At 45.6% G+C, this 23,677-nt stretch overlaps 1 protein-coding gene across 4 annotated transcripts in view; it reads right to left on the bottom strand.

Annotated features, from left to right (window-relative positions):
• Positions 1 to 23,677, bottom strand: part of fam76b (family with sequence similarity 76 member B) — a 79,359-nt gene that overhangs the window by 5,743 nt on the left and 49,939 nt on the right. For 2 of the 4 annotated variants that reach the window (XM_072476399.1, XM_072476396.1), the window contains exons 7-9: positions 20,879 to 20,962; positions 14,363 to 14,498; positions 13,830 to 13,931 (exon numbers count right to left, since the gene is read on the bottom strand). In XM_072476399.1, the coding sequence (XP_072332500.1) occupies positions 13,830 to 13,931; positions 14,363 to 14,498; positions 20,879 to 20,962 (322 nt within the window). The remainder of the gene's footprint in view (positions 1 to 13,829; positions 13,932 to 14,362; positions 14,499 to 20,878; positions 20,963 to 23,677) is intronic. The other 2 variants (XM_072476400.1, XM_072476397.1) reach the window with 1 other exon arrangement.

Here is a 23,677-nt window from a genome sequence, read left to right as displayed (position 1 = left end):
CAGCCCGAGGAATCATCGACCAAAAGGTCAGAGGGAGAGAAGTTCAAGATGGCGGCGCTGAAAGCGCAGGCGACATGGGGGCCTGAGCAGGATGAAATCGTGAGACGGTGCGTGGAGCTGCTGAAGAGGGAGGTGCTGACCCCGATGCTACAGGCAATTGAGGGGCTCAAGGAGACATTAAAGACCCAGGAGACAGAGCTTCGCGTGGTGGAGCAGATATCCTCAGATATTGAGGACGAGATCCTGGGCCTGGCGGTTAAGACTCAGACACACGAGGCACTTCATAAAAAGTGCACTGAAAGGATCGAGGCCCTAGAAAACTGAGCGCGAAGGAAGAACCTTCGGATACTTGGTCTCCCTGAGGGTGTGGAAGGAGTGGACTGTGGAGCGTACGTAAGTACGATGCTGAGCTCACTGATGGGTGCTGAGGCCCCTACGGGCCCCATGGAGGTGGAGTGGGCAAATCAGATTCCGTCGAGAAGACCAAAAGCGGGAGAACCACCGAGGGCGATAATCGTGCGATTTTACCACCTTAAGGACAGAGAAGAGGTCCTGAGATGGGCTAAAAAGGTGCGGAGTAGCAGATGGGAGAACGCTGTGGTACGGATATACCAGGATTGGAGTGCGGAGGTGGCGAGAAGGAGGGCGAGCTTCAACCGAGCCAAAGAGGTGTTGCATAAAAGGAAGGTGAAGTTTGGGATGCTGCAGCCGGCAAGACTATGGGTCACGTATCAGGAGGGACAACATTATTTCGAGACGGCGGAGGAAGCATGGTCCTTCATCAAAGAAGAGAAATTGGATGGGAACTGAGGGACTGATGCTGCAGGAAATGTTATTGTTATTGATTTTGTTCATGTTATGGGTGAAGTTAATTGAGAAGCAAACTGGGAAGGGGGGAGACATTGGGGAAATGTGGGCGCCGGTGATGGGGGAAAGACGGGACACAGTCGGAGAATGGGGAAGGGGAGGGGGAGGGGAAAGGGAGCTGTGCCATAAGAGGCGGGTCAGGTAAACGGATGTTCCCGCGCCAGAAAGAATAAGGCGGGAAGACAGTCGCAAGGCGGATGGGAGTTCCCCCACACGGGGGGGGGGGGGGGGGGGGGGGGGTCGAGGAGTGAGCCGGAGCAGCCGGGGTCAGTTGAAGTCAGCTGACTTACAGAAGTGACATGGGGGGAGCAATCAAGCTAGATAGGGATCTAGCCCGGGGGGGGGGGGGGGGGGGAACACGACAACTGGGTTGCTGCTGCGGAAATCCAAAAGGAAATGGCTAAAGAGTGGGTGGGCGGGGATGGTGTGCGACGCTGGGAGAGCGAGCGGGAGCGCGGAGGCGGGATATGGGACTGGCCTAGAGAAGGTAATGGAGTCGACACGGGAGGGGGGCAGGTAGCCCCCTAGTGAGGCTGATCACGTGGAACGTGAGAGGCCTGAACGGACCGATAAAAAGGGCCCGAGTACTCGCGCATTTGAAAGGACTAAGGGCAGACGTGGTTATGCTCCAAGAGACGCACCTAAAGGTGGCGGACCAAGTTAGGCTAAGGAAAGGATGGGTGGGACAGGTGTTCCACTCAGGACTGGACGCAAAGAACAGAGGGGTGGCCATTTTGGTGGGGAAACAGGTAGCATTTGAAGCAAAGAACATCGTAGCAGATAGCGGAGGTAGATATGTAATGGTGAGTGGTAGGCTGGAGGGAATGGAGGTCGTGTTGGTTAATGTGTATGCCCCAAATTGGGACGATGCGGGATTTACGAGACGGATGCTGGGGCGTATACCGGACCTGGAGGTAGGAAACTTGATTCTAGGAGGGGACTTTAATACGGTGCTAGACCCAGGGCTAGATAGATCCAGCTCAAGGACCGGAAGGAGGCCCGCAGCGCCCAAAGTACTTAAGGGGTTTATGGACCAAATGGGGGCAGTGGATCCATGGCGATTTCTTAGACCTAGGGCTAGGGAGTTTTCCTTCTTCTCCCATGTCCATAAAGTGTACTCCCGGATAGATTTTTTTGTTTTGGGAAGGTCGTTGATCTCTAGGGTGGAAGAAGCTGAGTACTCAGCCATAGCGGTTTCGGATCATCCCCCACATTGGGTGGACCTGGAATTAGGAGAGGGCAGGGAGCAGAGAACACTCTGGCGATTAGATGTGGGACTGATGGCGGATGAGGGAGTGTGTGCAAGAGTGCTGGGGTGTATTGAGAGATACCTGGAGGTCAATGACGACGGCGAGGTCCCTGTGGGAGTGGTCTGGGAAGCACTAAAAGCGGTGGTCAGAGGAGAGCTGATCTCTATTGGGGCCCACAAAAGGAAAACAGAGGCCAAGGAAAGGGAAAGATTACTGGGGGAGATTTTAAGGGTGGACAGGGAATTTGCAGAGACCCCGGAGGAGGAATTGTACAGGGAGAGGAGACGACTCCAGATGGAGTTTGACCTTCTGACCACCAGAAAGGCGGAGGTACTGTGGAGGAAGGCACAGGGGAGGAGGTATGAATATGGGGAAAAGGCTAGTCGCCTGTTGGCTCATCAATTGCGAAAGAGGGCAGCAGCGAGGGAGATAGGAGGAATTAAGAGACAAAAGGGGAGACACGGTGCGAAGGGCAGGAAAGATAAATGAGGTGTTCAAGACCTTTTATGAGGAACTGTATAGGTCTCAACCCCCAGAGGGAGAGGAGGGGATGCGGCAGTTCCTGGACCAAGTGAGGTTCCCGAAAGTGGAGGAGCAGGAGGTGGTAGGCCTGGGGGCACCGATTGAGGTGGACGAGGTCATTAAGGGACTGGGAAGCATGCAAGCAGGGAAGGCCCCGGGGCCAGACGGGTTCCCGGTGGAATATTACAGAAAATATGTGGACTTGTTGGCCCCGTTGATGGCGAGGACGTTCAATGAGGCCAGGGAAGGGGGGACTCTACCCCCGACGATGTCGGAGGCGACGATATCGCTAATTTTGAAGAGGGACAAAGATCCGTTGCAGTGCGGGTCCTATAGACCTATTTCACTATTGAACGTGGACGCCAAATTGCTGGCAAAGGTACTGGCATCGAGGATAGAGGACTGTGTCCCGGGGGTGGTGCACGAAGACCAGACAGGGTTCGTAAAAAGGAGACAACTGAATGTTAACGTGCGACGACTATTAGGGGTGATAATGATGCCCCCAGTGGAGGGGGAGGCAGAGATAGTGGCGGCAATGGACGCAGAGAAGGCATTTGATAGGGTGGAGTGGGAGTATTTATGGGAAGTGTTAAGGAGGTTTGGGTTTGGGAACGGGTTTATTAGCTGGGTTAGACTTCTTTATGGGGCTCCAACGGCAAGCGTAGTTACAGGTCGACATAGATCGGAGTATTTCCGACTATATAGGGGAACAAGACAGGGATGCCCGCTGTCTCCATTGTTGTTCGCGTTGGCAATTGAACCTCTGGCCATGGCGTTGAGAGACTCCAGGAAATGGAGAGGGGTGATTAGAGGGGGAGAAGAACACCGAGTCTCGTTATACGCGGATGACCTATTGTTATACGTGTCGGACCCAGCGGGGGGGGGGGGGGATGATAGAGGTTATGCGAATTTTGAGGGGGTTCGGGGAATTCTCGGGGTATAAGCTAAACATGGGGAAGAGTGAATTATTTGTGATACATCTAGGGGACCAGAGTAGAGAGATAGAAGGCTTGCTGCTAAGGAAAGTGGAAAGAAACTTCCGATACCTGGGGATTCAGATCGCTAGGAGCTGGGGAACCTTGCACAGACTTAATCTGACACGGCTGGTAGAACAAATGGAGGAGGACTTCAAGAGGTGGGACATGCAGCCTCTATCACTGGCGGGCAGGATGCAAGCAATTAAGATGATGGTCCTCCCGAGGTTCTTATTTGTATTTCAATGTCTCCCTATATTAATCACCAAGACCTTCTTTAATAAAATAGACAGGAGCATCACGAGCTTTGTGTGGGCAGGGAAAGTCCCGAGAGTAAGGAGGGGGTTCCTTCAGCGTACTAGGGACAGAGGAGGATTGGCACTACCGAACTTGGGCGATTACTATTGGGCCGCCAATGTGGCAATGATACGTAGATGGATGATGGAGGGTGAGGGAGCGGCGTGGAAAAGACTGGAGAGAAAGTCCTGTAAAGGGACGAGTTTAGAGGCGCTGGTGACGGCGCCGCTACCGTTCTCACCTAAAAAGTTTACCACGAACCCGGTGGTGGCGGCAACACTGAATATCTGGGGACAGTGGAGGCGACAGAGAGGGGTGCGGGGAGCCCTGGTGGGGTCCCCTATTAGGAACAACCATAGGTTCGCCCCAGGAAGAATGGATGGAGGATTTCAGAGCTGGTACCAGTTGGGAATTAGGAGGGTGGGATTTATTTATAGATGGGACTTTTGCGAGCTTGGGAGCATTGGAGGAAAAGTATAAGTTGCCCCGGGGAAATTTCTTGAGATATATGCAGGTGAGGGCGTTTACTAGACAACAGGTGAGGGAATTTCCGTTGCTCCAGACACACGGGATACAGGACAGGGTGCTTTCAGGGGTGTGGGTCGGAGAGGGTAAGGTGTCAGAGATTTATCGAGAGATGAGGGAAGAGGGGGAGGAGTCGGTGGGCGAACTAAAAGGAAAGTGGGAAGAAGAATTAGGGGAGGAGATAGAGGAGGGTATGTGGGCTGATGCCCTAAGCAGGGTGAATTCCTCTTCCTCATGCGCCAGGCTTAGCCTGATTCAATTTAAGGTGCGACATAGAGCACACATAACGGGAGCAAGATTGAGCAGGTTCTTTGGAGTGGAGGACAAATGTGGGAGGTGTGGCGGGAGCCCGGCAAACCACGCACATATGTTTTGGGCGTGCCCGGCACTGGAAGGGTATTGGAAGGGAGTGACGGGAGTGATTTCGCAGGTGGTGAAGGCCCGGGTCAAACCAGGCTGGGGGTTAGCTCTATTTGGAGTTGCGGAAGAGCCGGGAGTGCAGGAGGCGAAAGAGGTCAACGTTGTGGCCTTTGCGTCCCTAGTAGCCCGGCGTAGGATCCTACTCATGTGGAAGGAGGCGAAACCCCCCGGACTGGAGGCCTGGGTAAACGATATGGCGGGGTTCATTAAACTGGAGCAGATAAAGTTTGCCCTGAGAGGATCGGCTCAAGGGTTCACCAGGCGGTGGCAGCCATTTCTCGACTACCTAGGGGAACGTTAGAGGGAAGACAGATGACCAGCAGCAGCAACCCGGGGGGGGGGGGGGTTTAGTTTAGTTTAGGTCAATAGATAAGGGGGTTTTGTTACTTGTGTATGGTTAAAAATTTCTGTATTGTTACTGTTGCGTTTGTTTTGTAAGAGGAAAAATTGTTGTTTGGGAAAAGAAATTTCAATAAAATATATATTTTTTTTTTAAAAGGGGGAAGATAGAGTAAGAGAGTCAGCTTGCAAGGAACATAAAATCTGACTGTAAAAGCTTCTATCAGTATGTGAAGAGAAAAAGATTGTTGAAGACAAATATAGGTCCTTTACAGAAACAGAGGAATTTATAATGGGGGACAAAGAAATGGCTGAGCAACTAAATACATACTTTGGGTCGGTCTTCACAAATGAGGACACAAATAAGATACCCGAAATGTTTGGGAACGCAGGGTTTAGAGAGCGGGAGGAACTGATGGAGATCAATATTAGTATGGAAATCGTGTTGGGGAAATTGATGTGATTGAAATCCTCATGGCCTGATAATCTACACCCAGAGTACTTGAGTGGCTCTAGAAATAGTGACTGCATCGGTAGTCAACATCCAAGCTTCTAGACTGTGGAACAGTTCCTACAGATTGGAGGATAGCTCATGTAACAACACTATTTAAAAAGGTAGGTAGAGAAAACAGTGAATTATAGCCGAGTCAGCCTGACTTTGGTAGTGTTGAAAATTCAAGAATCCTTTATAAAAGAATAGCAAAGCACTTGGAAAACAGTGGGAGAATCGGAGAGAGTCGGCATGGATTTACGAAAGGGAAATAATGCTAGACAAATCTACAGGAATTCTTCGAGGATGCAACCAGCAGAGTTGATGAGGGGGGAGCCAGTGGACGTGGTTTATTTGGACTTTCAGAAGGCTTTCAACAAAATCTCACACAAGAATATGTAAAATTGTAGTGCATGGGAATGAGGATAGTACATTGAAATGGACAGAATAAACGTGTATTTTTCCAAGTGGCAGGCAGTAACTGGTGGGGTACCGCAAGGATTAGTGCTATAACTCCAGCTATACATTAAAAAACATTTTTTTTTTTTTTTTTATAAAAAAAAAAGTGCCCAATTATATATTTTTCCAATTAAGGGGCAAATTAGCATGGCGAATCCACCGAACCTGCACATCTTTGGGTTGTGGGGGGTGAAACCCATGCAGATATGGGGAGAATGCGCAAATTCCACACGGTCAGTGACCCAGGGTCGGGATTCGAACCCGGGTCCTCAGCGCCGCAATCCCAGTGCTAACCACTGTGCCGCATGCGCCCTGACCCTAGCTATTCATAATGTATATAAATGATTAAGATGAGGGAACTAAGTGTAATATCTCCAAAGTTGCAGATGACAAAACTGGTGGGGGTTGAACTGTGAGGATGATGTAAAGCTGTGAAGAGGATGTAGAGTGTGATTTGTCAGGTCAGTGAGTGGGCAAATGCATGGATGTCTTGCTGCAGTGATGTCTTGCTGCAGTTTTACAGGACCTTGGTGAGATGACACCTGCAATGTGGTGAGCAGTTTTGGTCTCTTATCGGAGGAAGCATGTTCTTGCTACAGAGGGAGTGCAACAAAGACTTGCCAGGCCAATTCCTGGAGTGGAGGGCCTGACTTGTAGAGTTTGAGCTGATTAGGATTATATTTGCTGAAGTTTAGAAGAATGAGGTGGGGAATTCTCATAGAAACCTACAAAATTCTAACAGGACAAGACAGAGTGGATGCAGGAAGATGTTCCCTATGGCAGGCAGGTCCAGGACCAGGAGTCACAGTCGGAGGATACGGTGTAGACCATTTGTGACTGAGAGAAGATGACATTTCTTTACCAAGATTGGGAAATGTGTGGAATTCTCTCCCACAGAAAGCAGTTGAGGCCAAAGCATTATACGCTTTGAAGGAGTTAAGATACAACTCTTGGGGCTAACTTCTGGTGGCGGCCATGGTGTGTGAACACAGAGGGCAGCTGCTGCTTGAAAGGGTAGAAAAGAGCTCTTTTACTGGAAATCGGGTGTAACTTTGAAGGAAAAATGTAACTGAAGGTCAGAGAAGATCCCCCCCGGGAGTGGTATGTCTGCTGGTTATCAAACCCGGCAGGAGGTGAAGGACTTGGCCAAGTAGTTGGCAAAGGGGCCAGTGGAAAGATGGCACAGGGGGAAGGGTCAGTGCAAGTAGCAAAGCCCCAGATGGAACAGTTGATGGCCTTCATCAAGGAAGAGTTCCGCCAGCAGAGGAAGGTGATGCAGGAGGGTCGCTTGAAGGCCATCGAAGGGGCTGTGGCACCCCTGAAAGGATCGATGGAGAGGGTGGAGAAATGCTTGGAGGCACAGGGGTCACAGGAGGTGGATCTCTTAGGAGACCTTTGCAAGACGTTGAGAGCAACGGTGCAGGAGCAGGAAAATAGGTCAAGATGGCAGAATCTGAGAATAGTTGGCCTGCCTGAATGAGTGGACGGTATGAGTGCCACATGGTACATTTCGAGGATGCTGGCGTATGGGGTGCTGGTCAAGGCCCCTGAGGTGCATAGAGCACACAGGTCTGAGGCAGAAGCCTAGAGCAGGGGAGTCGCCGCAGGTGGTGATCGTGAGGCTCCAATAGTTCGTGGAGAAAGAGAAGATTCTGCAGTGGGCCAGGGAGCGCAACTGTGAATGGGAGGGGAGCAAGGTCTGAATATATCTGGACACTGGAGACGAGCTGGCAAAAACGGTGTGCAGAGTTCAGCAGAGCCAAGGCGGTGTTGTATCGACAGCGGATCAGGTTTGAGGTGCTCTACCAGGTGAACTATGGCTGACTTATGAAGGCCGGGAATACTATTTTGAGACTCCAGAAGCTGCCAAAAAGGAGCACATACCAGCGGGGCTCCCCGATGTGGAGGGTTTTTTCTTCTGGGTAGCAGGGGTGAAACGATTGTAAGGGACGCCTGTCTGCCCCTAACCCCCTTCCCGTCACTGCGTTTTTTCTTTTTCTTTGCCTTTGGGGAGGTGATCTGTGGTGCGGGGGCAGGGGGGCGCGATGCAACGTGGCACAGTTGGAGAAGACACATGGTCAGAGCTGGAGAAAGGGGCAATCTTGGATAGGCCATGTACAGGGTGAAATTAACACGGGCAGAACTGAAAGGTGAGAATGGTAGAAGGGAATGGAGGCATAAGCCCCCGGTAAGGCTGATAACATGGAACGTGTAGGGGCTCAATGGACTGGTGAAAAGATCTAGAGTCTTTGCGTACCCAAGGAGTTTAAAAGCAGAGATGGTCTTTCTGCAGGAGCTGCACCTCCACATGAAGGACCAGGTTAGGCTAAGGAAGGGATGGGTGGGTCAGGTTTTCCACTCGGGGTTTGATTCGAAGTCGCAGGGGGTGGCAATTTTGATGAGTAAGAAAACGGGGTTTGTGAGCGTGAAGGAAGCGAGGGACCCAGGTGGGAGATACGTGATGGTGTGTGGGGTATTAGGCGGGATGCCGACTGGGCAGCATGGTGGCACAATGATTCGCACTGCTGCCTACGGCGCTGAGGACCTGGGTTCAATCCTGGCCCCGGTTCTCCCCGTCTGCGTGGGTTTCACCCCCACAACCCAAAGATGTGCAGGTAAGGTGGATCGGCCATACTAAATTGCCCCTTTATTGGAAACAAACTATTGAGTACTCTTATGAAAAAGTGGAAAAAGTGTATGTTGGAGTGACTGCTGCATCCGGATGTGGAAGGGGAAGGCAGGATCGGAGACATATACGGGTGGCTGGGAGAGCAGAGAGGTGAGCAGATGGTGAAGATTGAGAAGTGGGAGGGGGCAGCTGGGACAGGAGATAAACTGGAGTGTATGAAGTGAGGCGCTACAAAGGGTAAATACAACCTCCTCGTGCGCAAGGATGAGCCTGATACAGTTCAAGGTGGTACACAGAATACACAAAACTCGAGCAAGAACTAGTGGGTTCTTCCAGGGGTTAGCAGACAAGTGTGAGAAGTGAGAGTAGGGACCAGCAAATCATGCTATGTTCTGGGCTTGCGAAAGGTTGGAGAGATTTTGAGCAGGCGTGTTCGCGACACTAACAAGGATATTTGGCGGTCATATTTGGGATATCGGAGAAGCTGGACCTGGTGGAGGGGAGGAGGGCTGATGTTGTGGCCTTCGCCTCAGATTGCCCGTGAAGAATTCTGCTAGAGAGGCGGTCAGCAACGCCATAGGGGTAGCAGCTTGGCTGGGTGACATATATGGCTTTCTTCGGCTAGAAAAAAATCAAGAAAGAATTAAGGGGTTCAGCAGAGGACTTTCAGGCAAGGTGGGGGGTGTTCGTGGCTGTGTTTGTGTGTTTGAGAAGCTGTTGGGAAGGGGGGGGGGGGGGGGAGAGAGAGACAGAGGAGAGCGCAGGCTCGAATGGTGAAATGGCCTACTCCTGCTCCTGCTCCTATTTTCTATGTTAGACTAGTACAGTGCAATGACCTAATTCAACATGAGACAAGCTCTTGCTACTCATTCATTGACATTGGGAGTGATTCTCAGAAACATTTCTAAATTCATTTGTGGCTGGTTTTTCAGGGAGTTTCCCGCTGGCTTTGCAGGCGAGTTCCCCACTGCCATCCAATTACACTTAATCACTTTTTGGGCCCTGGGGAGTTTGGCAGTGCGACCCTGGCACTTGGGCATCCTTGCACTGCCATCCTGCCAGCTTGGCAGTGTCCCCAGGCACCGGTAGTGCCAAGATGCCCACAATCCAGTGGGAGGGCCAGGAAGCCATCCTGCACTGACCCTGACCACCCACTGGTCTCGGATAGCCTGGGAGACCCCCATTGGGTGCCATTCCACCTGGTCCACGTTTGTGTGGACTAGTGCTGAACTGCACCAGGCTGCGGCTTTGCTGGGAAGGCAGGTGGATATTGGGTAACTTCACCAAAGCCGGTTTTAAAAGCGCCCTTTGGTCCCGCCCGGCACAAAGGCAGTTGGGGAAGGCTGTGGCCTCTCTCGGGATTCATCGGCCGCACCATGCTCGAGTGAGTGAGCAACGTGGCTGGTAGATCGCGCCCATTATCTTTGCCGTGTGCCCACAATCAGAGGATCACCATTAATCAAAATTAATGTGAACCAACCAACATAATTGTCATGACTATTAGATCAAAAAGCAAGGCAAGCATTTGCAATCACCTTCAGCACAAGTTTCAATTGGACGATTCATCTCGGCCTTCTCCCAAGGACAGAATTACAAATGTCACAACCAATTCAATTCACAACAACTTATATTTCATACTTTCATTTCATATTTATACAGTGCCGTTAATAAATGAAAACATCCCAGGGTGCTTCACGTGAGCACTACAATACAAAATATGACAGCAAACGACTTAAGATAAAAGGTCAGAGGACTAAAAGTTTGTTCATGGAAGTTGGATTTTTGGCTTAAGGGAGGAAAGTGAAGTAGAAATGCAGAGAGGGAGGAAATTCCATAATTTCAGGCCAAGACAACAGAAGACGTCACTACTAAAGGCAGAACGATTAAAATCTTGACTGTTCAAAAGGCCAGAATTAGAGAAGCACAGATGTCAGGCTGGTGAAAATTTGATTTAGGGAGGGGCAAGAACATGGAGAGATTTGAAAACAAGAATGAGCATTTTAAAATCAAGACATTGTTCGAAAAGGAGCCAATGTAAGCCAGCAGGCACAGAGGTGATAGGAAAACGGGACTTGGTACAAGTTAAGACACAGGCAACAGAGTTTTAGATGGTCTCGGGTATATGGAGGTTTGAATGTAGGAGGCCAGCAAAAGGTGCTTTGGAGCAGTCAAGTCTTTTGGCAACAAAGGCATGGACGAGAGTTTCAGCAGCACATGAACAGAGAGAGCTGAAATGAGGTGGTGGTACAGCGGTGGAAATAGGCAGTTTTAGTGATGGCACAAATACAAGTATAGAAGCTCAGCTCGGGGTCAAATGTGACACAATGGGTTGCGAGCAGACCCTTGCCAGGGAGAGATGGAGACAGCAACTGGGGAACAGAACTTGGAGTGAGGACGGAAACATTTAATTAGAGAAAATTCCTACTCATCCAGTACTGGAGGCCAAATAAATAGTGTAATAATAATAACACTGGACGAGTCGAGGGAGGTGGTGATGAGGCACAGCAAGGGTATCATTACCGTAAAAGTGAAAACCAACATTTTATTTTCGGACCGAGGGGTAGCATGCAGGTGGGAAATAGAGGGGGCCAAGGATATCCATATAGATACCATTGTGGAGTACGAAGAGAAGCCTACATAATTAATACTCCAACAGATAAGAATGGAGGCAGGTGTGAGCAATCCAATCCAGGTGGGCAGTGGAGAGGCACTGGAGCGAAGGAGGATAATGTGGTCAAAGACTGCAGAGAGTTCGAGAAAGAGGAGCAGGGATATCACTCCATATGATATCAAGAAACAGCGGATACAATAAAGACGACAGACCTGACAACATCCCAGCTGTAGTACTGTAGACTTGTGCTTCAGGAGTAGCCATGTATCTGGCTAAACTCTTTCAGGACAACTACAGCAGCAGCACCTACCTGACAATGTGGAAAATTGCTTCGGAATGCCAGTCCACAAAAAGAATAAATCAAACTTAGGAAATTAACAGGATATTAGCCTATTCTCAATCAGCAGCAAAATGATGGAAGGTGTCAGCAACAGTGCTACATTATCAAGCGGCACCAATAATATGCTCACTGATAATCAGATCAGTTCCACCAGAGCCCTTCGGTTCCAGATCTCATTACAGCCTTAGTCCCAACATCAACAGAGGAGTTGAAGGGAGTATGACTGCACGTGATATCAAAGCAGCATCTGGGAATGTGTGAATGAAGGCGCCCGAACAAAATTGGAGTCCTTGGCGAATCCTTACACTGGTTGGAATTATACCTAGTACAAAGGAAGATGTTGCAGGCAAATCATTTCAGCAGTTCCTTGGGGCAATGTCCTTGGCGAAACTAACTTCAGTTGTTTCAATTACCTTCTCTCCATCATAAAATGGTGAAAATGGAGATGTTCGATGAGGTTCAGTAGCATTCACAACTCCTCAGATAGTGAAGCAGTCTGTGCTTGCACACAACAATACCTAGATAATAGTCAGGCTTGGGATGACAAGTAATATTCATGCCACACAAGATCTAAGCAATAACCATTTCCAGCAAGAGAAATGTTATCATTCCTAGACTTTTAAACGCCATTACCATCATTGTACCTACATCATAACCATCATCAACTACTTGGATTATCACGGTCCAGAAACTTAACTGGACTTGCCATATAAATTCCGTGGCTACAAGAGGTCAGAGGCTGGAAACTACGCAGCTCCTGATTCCCCAAGCCTATCCACCAACTTAGATGCGGGCCAGGAGTGTGATGTAATACTTTCCACTCGCCTCGATGAGTGCAGCTGCAACAACACTCAAGAAGCTCAACAATATTATGAGCAAAGCTGCCCGCTTGATTGACATCACATTTACATCAGCACACGATTGTACACCATTCACTAAAAACATCAACTCGCCAAGACCCTTTGACAGCACCTCCAAACCACAATCTCTACCATCTAGAAGGACAAAGCCAGCAGACACATGGAAACACCACCAGCTGTAAATTTCTCAAGTCACATGCCATCCTAACTTAGAACTACACTGCCGCCCTTTTGTAGTTAGAGTCAAATAATCAGATCGTCTTCACTAACAGTACACGGGCCACAGCAGGTTAAGATGATTGCGCAGCAGCAACCTTGTTAAATGTAAAGATTGACAATAAATAGTGGCCGTGCCACTTAACATTTCACAAATGAATTTCTTAAAAGTTTGATATTAGTCAGCGAATGGCTCATCTATTGGATTGCCATGTAAATGGGTTATAAGAAATTCAGAGAAGGTTTTCTAGGCTAATACTTAGGAAAGGCCAGGTTTGTCTTATGAAGAGAAAGGCTGTTTGTATCCTAGAACAAGAGGCGACTTGATTGAAACATACAAGATCCTGAGGGGACTTGACAGAATGGATGTGGATAAGATATTTCTACTTGTGGGAGAATCCAGAGCTAGAGGCCACTTAAACAAAAACAGGGTCACCCATTTAAGACAGACGAGGAAAATATTTTTCTGAGTTGAGACACTTTAGAATTCTCTTCTTCAAAAAAGTTGTTGAAGCTGAGCCTTTGAATATTTTTTAAGGCAGAGGTAGAAAGATTCTCGATATGTGGAGTCACGGTTAAAATTAGATCAGATTTGATCCTACTGAATGGCAGAGCTGGCTTGAGGGCCAAGTGGCTTGCTCCTGCTTCTGATTTGTATGTTCGCATGGTTGCAGTGTGAACTATCTGCTGCACTACAAGATTTTATTTCTGCAGCATCTCCCAAACCCACAAATTTGACCGCCTCTGTATATCCGGAAACTACATATCAAGTGATCTTCCATCTATTAGCTTTAAGCAGAAATCTACTTTAAATGCTTTAAGGCAGGAATACACAACAGAATTCAACTGACATGGGAACAATGCAGAGTGTGAGGGGTGCGTTGAGCAGCTAGGCAATTAGATGAAGTTAGGTTCAAGTTATGTTAAATAAATACTGATGTTATCAGTGTCTAAAAATGGATACTATACTATTTAACTAAAATGTATTAGTGCAGGCAAGAGAAAAAAAACATTGAAATTTGGTAAATACCTGTAGCTGTTCCACCACATCTTTGTGAGCTCTCTCCATGTTGTTCATTTTTGTTCTAAGATTAGACTCCTGGTATTGAAAATCTGCCTTCAACTCAGTCAACTTTGATGAACAAAAGAAAAGCACTTAAAGTACCGAACGCCAGTCTGTCCAAAAAATGTTTAATTGATACATTAAAAACTTTTATTTTTCCTAATTTCCTTCCTTGAAGGATTCAACTGGCACCTTATTCAAGTAGGTATTCTTCACCAGTCAGCATTGTTTGATTATATCGCATAGTATTATAAACCCAGTTATATGTCACCAGAGATTACACACATGCTTTCCAGCAAGAGGCACTAGACAGCTATCAGAACATGAATCAGGGCTGACTTTGACTCCCCTTAGTCAGAGAACAAGGGCCAAGCAAAACATCCCAACTGCTGTCCTATCAATGATCAGTCAACTTAACATGGATTATGAACTGAACACAAGCTTTCTGGTTTATATCTCTTGCAGCAATAATGGACAGTACCCATTACTGTTTAATCTACCTTTCTATCTCTTTCCAAGATAGTCTGTTCTTTCTGCTGCAGAAGTCTTTTCAGAGACATCACCTCTTCCTTTAATTGGTTGATTATAACAAAGTTGTCTGTCCCACCAGAGTCCATTGACTGGGTTAATGAGCTGCTAGTAAAAAAAAAAATAGGTTAATATAAAATCAAATCGCAAATTTTCAATATGTGGTTTTGTTAAGATGCCAGCTTGGCTTAATTTGCAGCATGCTCAACTGAATCAAGGAGCTGTGGGCTAAAGCCTGACTCTTAACACTTATGCACTTTTGGGTGGCACGGGAGCACAGTTGTTAGCACTGTTGCTTCACAGTGCGAGGGACCCAGTTTCCATATCCAGCTTGGGTCACTGTCTGTGCAGAGTCTGTATGTTCTCCCCATGTCTGCACAGGCTTCCTCCGGGTGTTCCGGTTTCCACCCACAAGTCCCAAAAGACGTGCTTGTTAGGTGAATTGGACATTCTGAATTCTCCCTCAGTGTACCTGAACACGTGCCGTAGAGTGGCGACTAGGGTATTTTCACAGTAACTCCATTGCAGTGTTAATGTAAGCCTACTTGTGACAATAAAGATTACTATTAATAGAGGCCAATGATTCAATATGGCAGTGAAATTCAATGTCTTAGAATACAGCCTTCAATCAAAACATTAAACAGAACCTCAATCTGTCTGTACTAGTGCATGTTAATATATTTATAACAATACTCAAAAGTACAAGGTTTTCCTGGCACTCTGTCCAACATTCCTCCTTCAACTTGAGGAATTGAACTAAAGAAAAAGCATTAGACTGGGATAACCAATTAGGATAGTGTAGAAATATACCCTAATATAGGAAAGCAGAGGAATAGGATGGGGCACTATAGACATTAATTCGGGTTGCAGGGAGTGAACAAAGAGATGGGCAAAGCATGGCAAGAAAGGGATGGATAGCTATTAGGACCGGTTCTTTGCACAAAGGATGCTGGGAGAAAGAGGCCCAAGGGGAGGAATGTGTAATAGGCCTATCAGGTTCAGTTGCTGTGAAGGTCAGGTTATATGGCCAGGTCAAGGAATGTGGGAAAAGGGCCTATAAGAATCTTGTATTCGTACAATTACCTTATTTGGTCGGGTGTATGTGGAACTTGATACTGCATGAAATGTATATGAGAACACATGTTTTGCCTCCCTTTGTCTCACTCGCTCTGGAAGTTTCAAGAGACATGTTGTCTCCTACCTTTGTATCAGAGTGAGTGGAGCTTGCAAGCCGGGTGAACTAAAATAAAATATCTATAATCCAAACTCAGCCTTTTGATTGAGACCAGACTGTGGACAGAAAGAACCCAATTTCATCAAACTAACACTATTGAGTTAGTCATTCTTTTTGCCGCTTGCAGTTATCAAAATGTTTACATTTGGTGCATATAATGACTGCATTTCAATGTAATTCATGTACATGAAGCATTTCAACATTTGAAATGCCACAATGCATTTTCTAAATACATGTTTTAATTTCCCTAAACAAATGCTAGAAACAAAAAAATGTGAGATAAGGACTCCATTTATCTCTTTTTAAAATTAATTTATAGTACCCAATTATTGTTTTCCAATTAAGGGACAATTTAGTGTGGCCAATCCACCTAACCTGCACATCTTTTGGTTGTGGGGGTGAAACCCACGCAGTCAGTGACCCGCAGGATCGAACCCGGGTCCTCAGCGCCATAGGCAGCAGTGCTAACCATTGCGCCACCATGCCGCCCAACTCAATTTATCTCAATTAAATTTTATCTGTATTTAAATCTAAATTGAAAGATTTTGGTGGATTTTGAACACTTGGACAGGGTGAGATAAAGGGAAGTGTGCTGTTCTGCCACAAGACACGAGAACCTTGCAGGTGGGAAAATAAAGACAACCAAGTAGAGTTCAGATATATTTGATTATGCCAGTTTAGCTGCAGAAAATAAGCCACGTGTAAAAAAAAAATCAGTTTCTGTACCATTGACACTAAGTAACATGATATATAATCAAACAAGTACTTTTGACTTAAATATTTCCATTTAATTTGTGTTTTCAGAACATGATTTCAAGGTATGCAGCACAACAGTTGGCAAAATTTTAAGCGCACTCTGCATTCAGTGCTACTGTGCTAGCTTTGTGCTAGAAGAGGGCCCATACAGCAAACTGATCACGTCCTCGAGGTGAAGTAATCACGATAGTGATTTCGACGAATTGTGCTCATTGGTAGATAATCAAGAAGTTTCCAAATCTTAAGCAAGAACTTTATACACACGGACAAACCTTAATAAGCATCTGAAAGGCTTTTTTTCTTAATTTATTAAAGGAAGTTAACACTGTATCTTCAAATGCCCATTTTTGCTTATTTTTCAAGAAGGTCATTTAAATTTGCACTATTCAGAGATGGTGGATTGACACCGACTTAAAATGCTTACTTAGTGTGACAAACCCATTTTAGCTTGATTAATGATCACATTTTACTCAGTTACCACAACATAAATATTTTTTAAAGCACTTTTTAAAAAGTTTAAAAACACTGCCCAGGGCAGCACGGTGGCACAGTTGTTAGCATTGCTGCCTCACAGCGCCGAGGACCCGGGTCACAGTGTGTGGAGTTTGCACATTCTCCCCGTGTCAGCATGGGTCTCACCCCAATTCAAAAAGATGCGCAGGCTAGGTGGATTGGCCACACTAAACTGCCACTTAATTGGGGGGGGGGAAAAAAAGAGAATAGAGTACTCAAATTTATTTTAAAAATAAACGAATAAAAACACTGCCCAGTTGCACTGGTTCATGGTAGATTTTGAGTTTGGAGATAAGCAAATGGCTTTCAATGAACTCCAGGGAGGTTTCAAGATGTGGTGAGTCGTTCACTTGAAAATCTACCCCCTTTTGTTTGCCTGTTTTATGGAAACTTCCAATATTGCAACTCAGCAAAACCATACTGTGCATTTTTGCTTGCAAAAGTACCTACAATTCAGGGATGTTTACTCAAATATTATTGAAATATTAGAAATGACACACAACTTAAACTTCTCCAAGGCTAATAACTTTCAGCAAAAACTCTGCAACACAGTAAAGATCTATTCAAGGAGAAAACTAACAAGACCAGACAATGGATGATCATAAAGATTATTATAGAAGATGGGGTGTTATGTCTCCTCTATGTCTACTGATTCTGTCAAGGGGTAAATCACTTCAGAAAATGTTTTAGTGGATGATTTGCACTATGTAAACCATATAGTTTATACTGCAAACTATAGCGACATCATTACAAACTGGATAAATTAATAACAATTGTCAATCCTTAACATAAACAAATATTAACTCATCTGAATTTAAATGATAGATTAGATTTTTCATTGAGCAATGCTGCAGCAATGAGTGATTCAAAGTTTATATATAATTACTACTGAAGAAAAAATACATTTTTATCAAAGCTTTTTAGCTTGCACTCATCGGGACATTCTGCAAGAATACAAATCCAAGAAATTTATACTGTACGAGAAGAGAACGCTGATTGGTGAGCAGGTGGTCTCTGATTGGTAGAGATGTTGCCATGGAGAATGCTCCAGTTGGCGAGTTACCATCCAAGCATTTTTTTAAATTTAAACCAGGCAGCTTGATCTTGATTCTTCAGGGCAATACCTTGACCAATGAGCCAGTAAATGGCTATCACTTACTTTGTTTAGCTGAAACAGGTGGAATGTTTATACATGTTCTTTCTGTCTGCAAAGAACAGGGGGCGAAATTCTCCCCCAACAGCGCAATGTCCGCCGACTGGCGCCAAAAACGGCGCCAATCAGACGGGCATCGCGCCGGCCCAAAGGTGCGGAATGCTCCGCATCTTTGGGGGCCGAGCCCCAACATTGAGGGGCTAGGCCGGCGCCAGAGGGATTTCCGCCCCGCCAGCTGGCGGAAACGGCGGTTGTTGCCCCGCCAGCTGGCGGAAATGGCGTTTGGTGCCCCGCCAGCTGGCGCGGAAATGCGGCGCATGCGCGAGAGCGTCAGCGGCCGCCGACAGCTTCCTGCGCATGCGCAGTGGGGAGAGTCTCTTCTGCCTCCGCCATGGTGGAGGCCGTGGCGGAGGTGGAAGGGAAAGAGTGCCCCCACGGCACAGGCCCTCCCGCGGATCGGTGGGCCCCGATCACGGGCCAGGCCACCGTGGGGGCACCCCCCGGGGTCAGATCGCCCCGCGCCCCCCCCAGGACCCTGGAGCCCGCCCATGCCGCCTCGTCCCGCCGGTAAATACCAGCTTTGATTTACGCCGGCGGGACAGGCAATTTCTGGGCGGGACTTCGGCCCATCCGGGCCAGAGAATTGAGCGGGGGGTCCCGCCAACCGGCGCGACCCGATTCCCGCCCCCGCCCAATCTCCGGTACCGGAGACTTCGGCGGGGCCGGGATTCACGGCGGCCAACCCCGGCGAGGGGTCGGAGAATGACGCCCAGGATCTTTTGTATACATATATGTGGCACAGGATGAATTGGCCAAATGGTTGGGTGGATTGTTAAAAACGGTTTTAAACAAGCTTCCAACATATACCATCATATTTACAAGGACCAAAGGACTTGCATATTGATAACAATGTCATGTACCTGTGCTCATTTGACATTGCCAACCTATCCACCTACGCTCCACTGGAGGAATCCATGGATATTTGTGCTGCAGCACTATATCGTGGTGATATATGGCTCAAGCCCTATTTACGAGGTTGCCAAAGAGGCTAATCATATATCACGTGGAAGCTAAGAATCCCAATGCGTATATTGACCAGACAGCCACCATTGTGAGAATCAATAGTCATGAGCTTATGAATTCTGCAAATCATGCAGTTGAGTTCAGTTTTAACAACATCGTGTATGCCAAATAGATGCGGTTGCTATGAAATCCCTTCTAGATCCAGCTTGCGTAAACATCTTTGTTGGATTCCATGATAAACATGTCTCAATGGATGCATGCATATTTCTGATATGTGGATGATATGTTTGTTATATTTAAATCTGCAGCTGCAGGTCACAATTTCCTCAAGTTTTAATGGGCTTGATCTTGATTCTTCAGGGCAATACCTTGACCAATGAGCCAGTAAATGGCTATCACTTACTTTGTTTAGCTGAAACAGGTGGAATGTTTATACATGTTCTTTCTGTCTGCAAAGAACAGGGGGCGAAATTCATCCAAAATTCAAATTCATCTTTGAAATGGTCCAGTCAAATTAGCTCCCTTTCCTTGACATACCAGTTGAAAAATCTGCCAGGTTTCACTACCATGGTTAACCATTAGCCTACCTTCACTGGTCAATATACGCATTGGAATTATTCTTACGGTTCCACGTGAAATAGGATTAGCCTCTTTGGCAGCCTCGTAGATAGGGTTTGAGCCATTTGATCACCACGCAAGCTTAATGCTGGAATAGAGCACACCAGAGGCATCCTGTGGGCTACTGGCTATACTGATCAGTTCATTTCACAATGTATACCATTCAAACGTATCAATGGGCCTAAGGTCATCACTTCCGACCTTGAAAAATGCCCAGTCTACCTCAGATTACTCTAGAAGGGCAAGATATCTCAAAAATTTGAGCAACAGGCAAAGCTAACTATTTCATGCTGCTACTTTGCAGGAGCAACACGAGTGGCACTCGCCAGTAACAGGATGCTGCTGTCAAGCCAAAAAGATTTCTGCCTATCACACAAATGAGGAATATGTTATATGCCACTAGGGGTTTTTCATGGTAACTTCATTGCAGTGTTAATGTAAGCCTACTTGTGACAATAAAGATTATTATTATGATTTCAGTGCCAGTGTGATGCTAGGTATGTTGGCTGTACGACCCAAAAACTGGCGGATCATATCAAACATGTCCCTTCCGCTGTCCGCAATGGGAAAGATACAGACCGTACCCAATGAGACCTTGCTTGCAAAACTCAAAACAGATGTCCAACATTAAGTGTGATTCCACGATTGGATAATATTTGATAAATAATCATGTGTGCTAAGAATTATGCTGATAACTAATTTAAGATGGTCAGTTGAGCTCGTAGTATTGCGCATGTGCGTGCACTGTAAGCTACATATGTGATATACAAGGCTCCGTGCTTTGCAGATAGAAACAAAATGTTCACACATTACTCCTGTTTCAGTTAAACAAAGTAAGTGACAGCCATTTACTGGTTCACTCTTCAGGGCAATGTCGTACCAATCAGACTCAAGTTCCTATGGTTAAATTTCAAACAATGCTTGGCAGTTAACTAATGAAAAATGAAATGAAATGAAAATCGCTTATTGTCACAAGTAGGCTTCAAATGAAGTTACTGTGAAAAGCCCCTAGTCGCCACATTCCGGCGCCTGTTCGGAGAGGCTGGTATGGGAATTGAACCGCGCTGCTGGTGGCCTGCCTAGGTCTGCTTTAAAAGCCAGCTATTTAGCCCTGTGCTAAATCAGCCCCATAATGTAAAAACTCCCCCAATCCAAATAAAATAAGAGAAGTTTAATTCCTAATGGGTTTACCTGTCTCCATTGGAGGGCTTTGTTTCAAGTTTTGGCTTTTTCTTTGGAGCTTCATTTTGAATACTGGACGATGACGATTTATGGCTGTAAACAATAGCATATGTAGAATTTATTGACAACTTTTATATGGTTGACCTAAACAAGAAAAAAAAGCAGTCAATAAAAACAATTGAGCTATCAATTCATCATGCTACAACAAACTGAATTCAAAATAAACCAATAAATCTTCATTAAAATCCAATGAAAATTAGAAGGGCCAAGAGGCCCCTAAGCAAGGAATCATAATTAATTGAAGAATTGATTCAGCATTTCCACTTTATATCCCATTCACAGTATAGCGATAAATCTGTTTGATGTTGTTAAATATGGAGTTATCACTTCAGATTCTAATTGAGAGCAAAAAATCTCACTTATTGATGCCCATTTAAAGAGATTCAAATCCTAGGTCAGTGGTTCAGGGAAGAAAAAGTTAATTTACACACCTGTTAACCAATAGTGATAAGACCTCAAACAGCATGCTCATGCTGTGCAGCGAGGAAAAGGAGAATTTGCTACTAGCACATTGTAAGCCAATATCTCCCCCTCCTCATGATGCCTCAAGGATAAAAACAAGATAAAGGTGAATAGGAGACTTTACTTTAGCTGCCTGAGGATTAACATGTTATAAGGGGTTGCCAACATCACAACAGCCAAAACGTAATTTATCATCTGTACCATGCAACAAATCAAGAGCATTAGCTCATTTACAGCCACTATCAAATTATAACTAAACTACGTATACATCATTTAACAAACTAAGGATGCTAAGCACCTTTATTTTAAGGCTGCCAATATTTAGAGGTCAGGTTGTGTCCTTTTGTTTTAGCAATACACAATGCTTGCTTATTAAGTTAATATTAAATGAATCAAATGAAGGGTTGTATTCCCTTCGTCAGCCAGTGATAAATCCTAGTGTCACTTCTAGCCTATTTATATTGTCGACAAGTGGGAAAGGGAAAAGAATATTTGTTGGTGTCAACTGCAACACTTTTCCCAAAACAAAATTATTTTATTTCAACATGTATTAAAGCAAACAATATTTCTACACATTTATTACATTCCAGATTGTAACTCGTCAATATTGAGCTAGTAGTTGTAAACTACAGTACTAGTCAGAATGGTCAAATAAGTCATCCACTTCTAGTGACCATCAGTCTACATGACCTATGCTAATGGATCTGAAGCGATATTCAGTGAGTCAGAGGATATTCCGTGTAGCAGAATAATTTGGGAAAAATATGTTTGTAAAGCAACAACACACAAACTATTAAGATTCCCTGGGAGCAGGCAGTGCGTAATCTTCAATAATATTATTGGAGAATATAAAAGGTGGACAAGCAGGTGCGAGTGGAATTGATACAAATCTACCGGCACTGCTACTTAAACTAATTTCTCCCTCATGAAGCACAGGTTGAAAAATGAGATTGAGTCATTACAAAGTATTTTCAGGTTCAGATTCATGATTATGGTGACATCTGTACCTATTTTGGTCATGAGGAAACTTTGGATAGGCTGGGTTTATTTTCTTTGAAACAGAAGAGGCTGTGATGTGACTTGATGAGACGTAGGTGTAAAATTAAGAGGGTTTAGTTAATGAGGATGACGTATTTACCCGAGCAGAGGGAGGAATAAATTTACAGCATTTGGTAGAGGGAGCAGAGGGGGTACGAAGAAACAGTTGACGCAGAAGGTTGGTATGAACCCAGAACGCTCTGCATTAAGGGCAGGTAAAGGCAATAACTCAACATATTTAAAAAGTACTTAGATGTCTACTTGAAGAGCAGTGATATGCAAGGCTACAGACTAAATTCAGGAAGGTAGCATTAAGCTGGGTAGCTCTTTAAATTTTCTCGGATTTCAATATTCTGTTTTGCTAAAGATTAAGCATTGCGATTGATAATATATTATTGTGTTGGTATATTTTAAAATATTGGCAATAAAGCAATGGTAGTTAAAAAAGATAAAAACAATAGAAACTCAAATAGAACATAATGAAATGCCAGATTGGAATCAACATAATAGAGGTTGTTGACAAATGTAAGCTAAAATATCATGAAAATATTTACAGTATATGTTTATGATAGTGTGTGACTAACAACGGGAAAAGGTAGGTAGTTGGAGTACAGGGGCATATTTCAAAATGTTGCACATGTGGCACGAAGAGGACTTCATTTAGAACAGCAAATACAGAATTTCACTTGGCCATTTTGTGACATGCCTGATTTTCCATCCTTCTATTTCAGTTGGTGAAAAATTGAACCGACCGTATAAGTTTTAAATTGCATGACAAAACCCAATGCAAAAACAGCACACCATTACATTTTTAAAAGGCTACCTAAGGGGAAGACTATTCGCATACCCCAAGTTGAGCCTTGGGATGTGTTATGAGAGCATACAATTTTAAGTGCTATTGTTATTGAGGTTGGATAGCTTGGAAATGCAAAACATTTGCAAAGAGCAAAAATGGATGCAGATGTTGATGATATTGAACGGCAACAAAGACATTGCTAGTACGAGTGAAAAAAGGCAACATTGGGACACATGATGCAGAGTAATGAAAAGCTGGAAAACTACAGTAGGAATTGCAGAGTTTGCTGTTGAGCAAGAAAGATTGGACTTCCGGTTGCGGCTATGCCTAGGTAGGTCGCACGTTCGGCAGCTCCTGCCGGGAACGGACTTTTTGGGCTCTCTAGAGGGGCCCCAACGGCAATTGTTCGACGGCTTCCAGTGTGGGAAGGTGACAGAAAGGTCTCCCCGACA

Source organism: Scyliorhinus torazame, chromosome 15, assembly GCF_047496885.1.
Source record: "Scyliorhinus torazame isolate Kashiwa2021f chromosome 15, sScyTor2.1, whole genome shotgun sequence".
Lineage (NCBI taxonomy): Eukaryota > Metazoa > Chordata > Chondrichthyes > Carcharhiniformes > Scyliorhinidae > Scyliorhinus > Scyliorhinus torazame.
This window is presented reverse-complemented; position numbering and strand designations above follow the sequence as displayed.